Raw genomic sequence first — 10,000 nt, 5'->3', positions numbered from 1 at the left:
TGCAGGGTCTGCCCAAGACATGTATACACACTTCAGGAAAGGAGAAATCTGTACAAATATTTAACTTGTGTAAGTACCTCTATAAATATAGTTAACTCTTTCTATGTTTTACGAAATTGCGATAACACTGAATACAAATATTTATACAGATTTTTCTTTTCCTCAAGTGTGTATACATTTTCTCGGTGTTAGGAAGGGCGTCCAGCTGTAAAAATCCTACCAAGACAGTCACAGAAGTCTAGTGCAGGCTTCTGCATGGAAGGCAAATGTTAAACAATGACGATATATATATGTATATATATGTATGTATGTATATGTATATATGTATATATGTATATGTATGTACATTACACCACCTGTCCTCGTCTGTTGTTGTTTTTTCGTATATTCTCCCATATATATATATGTATGTATGTATTGGGTCTCCCACTTCGAGATTCAGTAAAAAATGAGATATTTAAATCTAACACAGCATCAGATCATTATTGAGAATGGATTTAAATAAATATCCCATCTTTAAGCTTGTTCTTGTTGCTGCAGAGACGACCTCCTGAATAAAGGTATTTATAATTAGTTCAATAGCATTGCAAGATGATAGAGGTTTCAATCTCTACTTATTAAAGTTTTTGTTTTAAACCATTGTTAAACAAAAAAAAAAAAAAAGAATTTAAATGAAAAATGTTACACTCTGGTCTGACTTGAATCCACTACCAGATTATGCAGGATGTCCTATCACTGCTTATTTATCTGTGTCTTTACTTACATTGGGTGCCCTGTTAATTTCTGTGGAAAATAAGATACTTAAATCTATAATAGTGTCCAATCAATAATAAAAATAGATTTAAATATCTCATTTTTAAGTTGTTTCTCAGGTGTTGGTTTGATGGCCTAATAGGTAAAGGTGTTAGTAATTTAACTAATAACCTTGTATGAAGGTAGAGGTTTCAATTTCTATCTAGGAAATATATTTTTTAATATTTTTGTATAAACGAAAAAAAAAAATAAATAAAAAGACTCACCTTCTTCCCTCATCCTGACCAGGCTTGAACCCTGGACAGGATAGTTCAGAATATCCCCCTCACCTGGCTCATCTACACTCACCTTTACTTACTAGTCTACCGGAATTTAATGAGAATAATAATGTAATAAGTTTTGAAAATGTATAATTCTTCTTCATGATGTCTTGATTGTCATCAATGAACGTCCATCTTCCATGCATGCATGGGTAGGATGGTTCACAGGAACTGGCCAGGTAGAAAATCTACCGTACGTTACTCTGTTATATTATATAATGATATGTAAAAGCAAGCACCAAGGACTCAGGTGTAGGAAGTTAGTAAGCTTCAAGCAGTCTGTAGAAGGTACTTTATAAGTTCACGGTTATCAACTAAGGTTGCAATGTATGTGAACAAAAATCCAAATTGAGAGAATGGCGCAGGTAAAATCCAGGCTATATATGTTTCCTAGCTAGCAAAACTTTGGAAGTATTAATTACTCAATGAAAGGTACACTGCTAGCTACTCATCAGGTCGAAGGTACCTTAGTTAAATGAAGGTTACATTGTAGTCAAGGAATCCAGAGTTAAATTGCAGGAGATTTGATATATATATTTACACATGCACAGAGAAAGGACGGAAGAATAAGAAAGAGTAATACAAATAAAAACAGTAATATCCATCTCTCAATTTCTCTCACACATTGTCTCTGATCAGAATACTCACCCTGAACTTTGGATGGAAGGTGAACAGGAAGGATTCTCCGGTGCCGTAGAAATGATCACTAACTTTCAGAGGACATGATATTAAAGCACCAAACACCTGTAACAAGAACAAACATTGCAACTCGGTTAGGATGGGGGGGTAACAGCTGTGACAAGAAACAAGAATTTTACCCCTAAGATTTAGGGACTTCAAAGAAAATATAATTTTTCTCTAATTATTATCCAGGCACTGGTTCTCCCACTCCACACCAACACTACTAGAAACGGTACTCACTTGACTCTGAGTGTTACGGACAGTCAATAACACTGGACTCTCGTAGTTGGTCATGTCTCGGTAGAGAGTTTTCAAACTGAAGCCGTGTAAGTCTGTACTGTATATGAGTATCCAGGAGTAACCCACTGTACGGCCGGGTAGATGCTCCACCAACTGCAGAAAAAAGAAGAGGAGGAGGTGCTTTAAAAACAATCAAATGAACAGGGGATGTGAGTGACGGTGGGAGATGAGAAAAGGAGGAAGTGGGGAAAGCTTTAGTTGTTCAATTGCAGCTATGCTTCCACACAGTATCCATCTGCTTAATTTCACACAGACGGAAACTGTGTGGAAGCCTGTTGTGTGTGTGTGTGTGTGTGTGTCTGTGCCTTTATGTTTACCCCCACCACCACTCCCACCATTTGATAAGTTTTGGTTTCTTTAAGCCCCTGTAAATTAGTAGTTCAGCTTTGGTCAAACCACAATACAGATGGAATAATGGAAAGAAAACACATTGTTTCTCTAAAATCAATATCTTATGTGTTGAAGAAAGAAGTCTTTCTCAAGAACAGGTGCAGGTGTGGCTGCCATGGGAAGATGCTTGCATCCCAACCACATGGTTTCGAGTTCAGTTCCACAGCCTGGCACCTTGGTCAAGTGTCTTCTACTGTAGCCTCGGGCTGACCAAAGCCTTGTGAGTGGATTTGGTAGAAGGAAACTGAAAGAAGCCCACCGTGTATGTATATAAAAATATATATATATATATATATATAAAAGATAATAAGAGTGAAAAAACTACAGAAGGCTTGTGTTACATGGTTAAAGTATATATTTAAATTATGTCAGAAAAATGTTATAAAAATGTTATAAAATCTTTTTGGTATATAAACATTGTATTTTGAGAAATAACCGGTTTTGTGTTGTCTTTTCAAATTTCTCATATATATATATATATATATATATATATAAATAAATAAGGGGCTGTTGAAAAATTCCTGGCTTTCCGAGTTCTTTTACAGGGCTTAGGAAAACTGAAGGACTGCGGCAATAAGTGAGGGAATCTGAGCAGGGAAATATGTTGAATAAAATCATAATTAACTGATCTTCGTGTATTTTCTTTTACCCAAAGCCAGGAACTTTTCAGCACCCCATCTATGTGTGTGTATGCGTTGTTTGTTCCCCCCACCACCACTTGACAACAGATGTTGGTTTATTTACATCCCCATAACTTAGTGGTTTCAACATAAGAGGCTGATAGAATAAGTACCAGCTTTAAAAAAAAAAAAAAACGTACTGGGGTCGATTCATTCGACTGAAAACTCTTCAGGGTGGTGCTCCAGCATGGCTGTAGTCCAATGATTGAAACAAGTAAAAAAGATAAAAGACTTCATGTTGGGGCTTACCGTAGTAATTTGCTCTTCTGTGAGGATATGTGTTTCGCCAACGAACTCGGGTAGGACAGGGGTGTCGTCAACCTCGAGGGACTTCTTACGGTAATCTTCATCACTGGTTACAATCTACAAGTAGAGAACACACAGAAAGGAACTTCATTAGTCGGTGTCAAAGGGTCACAGCCCAAGGCCTACCCCAACCACACCCCCATGTGTGACATATGGTACATTCACACTAGCATTTGTACCCAGCCCTCCCACGTACCACAACCAGAAACTGTTATATGTAAAGTACCATCGCATAAAGTACCATTTTATTATGTCAAGGGCTGTTGTTCTTTAGCTGACCATCCTTGTAGACCTAGGATCAGAGGTATTCCAGCCATGACCATCTCATCTTTTTTTAAGAGTATCCTGGACTACATCAACCGATGCACTCTTTCTGTTTTTAAGAGTTTGAGGGGAATTGGCTGCTGTTTTTAAGAAGTCGAGTGGCATAAGACAAATGGCTAAATAATAAAGAATATCTTTGGAACAGATAAAAATACAAATGTTTCCATCTGGAAGTGGTGCAGTCGACAGCATCAACCCCAATGTATGAGTGGTACTTAACTTTATCAAGACCTATCACCACTCACCATTTGGAACAACAGGGATTGATTTTAAGGGTACACTACCACTGACAAAGCTTGAACTCTGAACAGAGAGACACAAAACAAAAACTATTTTTAATCATTATTCATTTGTTATTTGTCAGTTGAATCCTTCACCATATGAGTAAGCTTTTCTATGCAGTTATTCAATCTGCTAGAGATAGCAGTCAAATGAGCTGCCTCGAAACTACCCCCACGTTTTTTTTTTTCTTCTTTTGTTCAGAAAATATGGAGTGAGCAGTTTTATTGGAACAGGACTTGTCTGGTTGGACTATCAACACTGAAGTTCAAAATAATTATCTGATGCTAGCAATAATAATAATTATTATTATCCTTTCTACTATAGTTACAAGGCCTGAAATTTGTAAGGAGGGGGTAAGTCGATTACATTGACCCCAGTGCGTAACTGGTACTTATTTAATCGACCCCACCAAAAGGATGAAAGACAAAGTCAACCTCGACGGAATTTGAACTCTGAACATAGTGACAGGCAAAATACTGCTAAGCACTTCGTCCAGCACGCCACCTTAATAATAACAACCCATACCAGCATGGAACAGAGGCATTAAATAAAGATGATGTTGATCATCATCCTATTATGTCTGCTTTTACATGTTGCCATGGGTCGAGCCAGTCATCACAGGCTGAATTTGTTCTCATTCACGGTTACTCCCTTCCTAGATGGAGCAGAGGGCCATGTGTTACTCACAAGCCCCAGTTTCTGGTACAATTGCTACTAAACTACAAGTCCCCCTTGGTTACAGAGACTCTCCAGGCACACTTTGGTTTGAAGCCACTAATTACAACAGCAATGAAAACATGTAGCTCGACTTGCCAGAGACAACAACCAAATCTTCCTCAAATCACACCCTTATTGTCTTGAAGGATGCATCAGACGACATGATCCCTAATATACAAAAATATGTGTAGGCTTTTGATTGTATGTTTACTAGATGTGGGCTGACGTGAGGCCAAGCGACAACACCACCGCCACCAACACAATCATCATCATCATCATCATCATCATCATCTACTCGGTCGGAAATAGAAACCATCTTGAAAATAGATTAATTATCAGTCAATAAATAATGAGTGATAATTAGGATGACTTTGAATAGTAGATGAGGTGATAAATGGCATGAGTGATTATTGGTTTAAATGAAGAGGAAGAAGAAGAGGAGGAGGAGAGTGTTGTGAGGTGGCCATCCTGCTGGCCCTAGGTGAGACTTGAACAAGCCGTGAGCATGGTGCCGGAAGAGATCAAAGGCTATCAAATTCTTGACAGATCATATCCAGGCCACTCTACCTCCCACCTATCTTACACACACTCCCCCACTCCACAGATATCTAAAGATAAACCTATATCTTAATTTTTAGCAATAGAACTCAAAATAGATTAAGCAATAAATAGCTTTTAAATATTGCATTACACCCCCCCCTCTCTCTCTATATATATATATAGATATGCACACATATATATACACAGGTGTGTGTGCTTCTCATATATATATATATATATATATATATATATATATATATATGGAGGGGGGAGAAGCACATATGCATTCATACACGTACACACATATCTATAACATCCTCGCCACACAAGTGATACATCTCTCTCTCACACAAACACACACACACACTCCCCCATCACCTCTGCTGTGAAGTTCAATGTTCAACCTTGATTCTTGCTGATGTCAACAGAAATGGTGTGCTAAATTGGGCTACACACGTGCCCTCTGTGTGTGTGTGTGTGTGTGTGGAGAGTCTGTAAATCACTCAGAAAGAAAATGGTCAAGACAGGTAGCATGGTATAGGATTACTCAACTAGCCTCAAGAGTCAAGTCCAAATCCAGGCTAGGTCAGTTTTTCATTGTGTATTGTAGATTTCATTCTACATGTTCCCCTTGCCTGGGTCAACTACCAGGAATGTCCAAACTAACGAAGGTACCCACTTAGCTTGAAATAGCAGCCAAATCATCAGAACACTGTCTTAAATGAAGGACATATTAGATAATGTTGTCATAGATACACTGTAATTGAAGGAGACAATCTAATGCAGTCGTAAATGTACTAGGTTTGAAAGAAAGAGAGGATGGTCACATTTGGAATGCCTTTAATTACAGGTCTGTTTAATCAAGGTTGATTTGGGACTAAACAACATCTGTTGCCTACGGGTTTGAATTAATTTAGAAAATAATCAAGAACTTGGAGAAGGAATTTAGTGAGAGAACTTTTCCTGCCAATATTTAGTGTTTGGAACATATTAGCAAGAGTTTATTAATTCAAATTATGATGTTAAAGATCTGCCAAAAAACAGAATTGATATTTTCTCTAAGTCATGTTGCCTCAATAAACTTGACATATTTTGAAAACAGAAACTAGTTTCAAACATGACATTCCTCAACAAAAGATAGATTGGTAAATAAAACTGCTTTCTGCAGTTTTGAAAAGATATATCTGATTTCTGCAGTAAATGCATTAAAATAGTGACTGCATATTGCTATAATAGTCAATACTAAAAGATATATTGAAAAACTAGCTGCATAGTTAGATGTAATAGTTAGTATAAAATATATAAAAATACTGATCACTTAGTGTAAAATATATTAAAATGATGTACAACTGTGAAATTAAATTTCATGGTTATTCCAGGAATGATGTTAAATATCTACCAAAACATAGAATTGGTATTTTCTACAAGTCACAATGCATCAATAAAACTGACATATCTTGAAAGCAAAAAATAGTTCCAAACATGACACTCCTCAACGAAAAACTAGATTGGGTGAATAAAACTGCTTTCCATTGAATCGCTAGATCTCATTTCCGTGGTACATGGTTTAATTCAAATACGAACACTTTGATGTGAAGAGTTTTGAAATGTAAAATCCAGAGAAGGCCTCAGATGAGTCAGTGTGAAGAGGGTTTAATTAAGAAACCCTGAAAACTGTATATTGTAATCGGGACACAATAAGGTACCCAAAAACTGAAGGTTTACAGAGCAGATTCAGGTTTAATTCATCCAACTACAAAACCAAAAAGAGAAACAAACTCGTTGCAAGCATGACCTGGCAGAGGGTAACCAGGACTTCATTAATGGTTGAACCCTTTAGCATTCCAGATTATTCTGTCAAATGTTACGTTTGTCTATTTATGGTGCTGGGAATTACTCTTGTATTATCTTGTAACTTTGGGATTTTGATGATGTGACTGTCTATTTTTAGAATGACATTGTAGGTTAAATGTGAGAGGCAAGATCTGGCCAGTTTGAACCTAAAACAGGTAGAGTATTTTGGTCAGATGTGGCTGGTTCAAATGCTAAAGGGTTAAGGTGTCTGTGTCGTTGTGAGTGGACATAGACCTCCTCTTGGTCCTTACACCGTCAAGCAAGCAGGACATGGAGGATGTGACAGGTGGAGAGAGGGAGAGAGAGAGAGAGAGTTAGAACAGTATGGTTACACAGCACCTTGCCCCATGGCACAACATGCTGCCTGGTGCAGGAATCAAACCCACAGCCTTATGGTCAGGAGCTCAACACACAAACCACTGGGACAAATACCGATGCACACACACACACTAAGATGCTACTGTGTTGTCATTTTTTAATCAATATCTAATTGTATGAAATGAATAAAAATACAATTATAATTTTTCAGACAAGAGATGAGTTTAATTAGTCCAGAATATAATTGCTTTGGTTTCTTCAAATCTATTGTAAGTTTTTTACTCTAGTTTCAGCTACTGAGATACAGCCATGATACGATCCAACTAGTTGGCCATGCTAGGATACCGTCAGAGGATTAGTAAAAAGAAAAGAAAAAAAAAAAGTACATTAGAATTGTGAAAATGTGGGGCCACAGTTTTCACCCCCTGCAAAGTCTGGTTCTGTCGCAGCATATTTCAGAAGCTGATGACATTAAATGACACAATAACATACAAAAATTATACATCAGAAGTCACAGATGTCTATATACACAGATCTCTAGGGACATTACAGCAGTGTGTATATAGAAGAAGTGCTATGACAAAATATAACCACATTTCACTAGGATGGCTACGGAAAATCAGTAGACTTAAAGGTGTTTCTTTGATGCGAGGTAAGTACAGCAATGTTGCACACATGCAATAAAATAAACGACCTCACATGCTGAGGTGCATTTGTAATGCAAAAACCATGCACTGCAGTAGAACAAGATGAACTCGGTGTTATATGCACAAGATTTCTGGAGAAACAACTAAACAATCTCTCAAGATCCATGCAAGTGGAAATGAGGTACCTTAAGATGATACATGCATCAAATTTTTGGTGAGAGTATGGGAAGGGGGAGGAGGGGCCCCCCACATCAACTTTTTTAAATACACAAAAAAAAAAAAAATGTACAAAGTTAAATTATATTTCTCCAAAACTACATACTACACTGCAAATGTTCTGCACATTTGCCTGTTACAATGACATCTGCTGAGAGATCTTTCAGCAAAGAACTTCTTAAGGAGCAGGATAAGGAAGGGACTGAATGACCGCAATGACCAAGCTGGTCCTAAAATATTGAGAGTGAATTTCAAGGAAATAACGAAGACATCTGCTTTAACAAATAATGCATAAACCCTGATTCATGCTAAAGTAATTCTTGACATTCTTCATCATCATCATGGTCATCATTCAACACGAGTTTTCCATGCTGGCATGGGTTGGATGCTTTGAGGACTGCATCAAGGTCCTCTGTTTTGGCATAGTTTCCACAACTGGACGCCCTTCCTAAATGCCATCCACTTTACAGAGTGTCCTGGGTGCTTCTTGCATGATGTGTTTTCAATAAAATATCCGATTAATTGAACAGATATTCATGTTTCTTTTTTACTTTTCTAAATGATATGTTGATTGTTGAAGGTCTTTATCCACAGGAAATTTTCGGTTTGTGGTTTAAATTGTACATACATGGGTGGTATATGCTTGCTTCTTAATTAATAATGCTGTTTTTATTTGGGGGGGGGGGGGAGTTGATTTCATCAACATAACCATAATATTTATCTTTGAAAATATATTTATGTAAAATTTATTTTCCATTTTTATTTCAAACCATGAACTCAAGATTATCCTCGACTCTTTGAACCATGCCTTGGTGGTATTAAGATTTACAGGAAATATTCCTAAAAATTGCTAAAAGTCCAGAGCTTATGTGAGCTTAAAAAAATGATTCCTGACATAAGAATAAGGCCATGTATTTGCAGATGAAGAAGAAAATAGTCAACATATGCAAAATTATCTAGAAGGGCGCACTTCTTTTTTCGAGGGGGCATGTGCACCTCAGCCTCCCCTACTTCTCTTGGGTCCACCCTGATGATGACAATATATAACTGGTCTTGTGCCTAAATTTGAAATAACTATTATTTTTATTATTAGCATTGTCCCACACGACGGGACCTTGATGACTGCTATAAAGCAGGAAAGTATACTAGCCCCTATATATATATATTTAATACTCAATAAGACATTCAATACTTCGTTTCATTTTACTATTTATATTATATATTCCATACCTCACATTAATTTTATAAGAATATAAATAAAACATAAAAAACAGATAGAGTTGGAACTCTATTAAAATTATATATTCCTCTATACACTATCATACAAACCCTTTTTATTTATATATATATATATATATATATATATATATATATATATATAGAGAGAGAGAGAGAGAGAGAGAGAGAGAGAGAGAGAGAGAGAGAGAAGAGAGAGAGAGAGAGAAAGAGAGAGAGAGAGAGAGAGAGAGAGAGAGAGAGAGAGATAAAATTAATAATATCAAGGGTAATGAGAAATATTAGAAATTTCTACTACCAGTGGCCTAGCGTGTAAAAATTTAGTCCATAGACTATATATTATTCATATAAATACAGTCTACATTTAAACACATAGATGGTAAACGTTCTTATTTTTCATTCCATTCGAAGTTTTATCCCTACATAGTGGTTTGGG

General features: G+C 36.7%; 1 protein-coding gene across 39 annotated transcripts in view; it reads right to left on the bottom strand.

Annotated features, from left to right (window-relative positions):
- LOC106877320 (oxidation resistance protein 1) overlaps positions 1-10,000 on the bottom strand; it is a 365,865-nt gene that overhangs the window by 2,966 nt on the left and 352,899 nt on the right. For all 39 annotated transcript variants that reach the window (XM_089342188.1, XM_089342187.1, XM_089342190.1 and 36 more), the window contains 3 exons: positions 3,374-3,487; positions 1,995-2,147; positions 1,722-1,817 (listed from right to left, as the gene is read on the bottom strand). In XM_089342188.1, the coding sequence (XP_089198314.1) occupies positions 1,722-1,817; positions 1,995-2,147; positions 3,374-3,487 (363 nt within the window). The remainder of the gene's footprint in view (positions 1-1,721; positions 1,818-1,994; positions 2,148-3,373; positions 3,488-10,000) is intronic.

The sequence above is a fragment of the Octopus bimaculoides genome, chromosome 25 (genome assembly GCF_046866305.1).
Source record: "Octopus bimaculoides isolate indiv1 chromosome 25, ASM4686630v1, whole genome shotgun sequence".
Taxonomy (NCBI): Eukaryota; Metazoa; Mollusca; class Cephalopoda; order Octopoda; family Octopodidae; genus Octopus; species Octopus bimaculoides.
The sequence above is the reverse complement of the archived record's forward strand: the minus strand, read 5'-3'. Positions and strand labels throughout refer to the sequence as shown.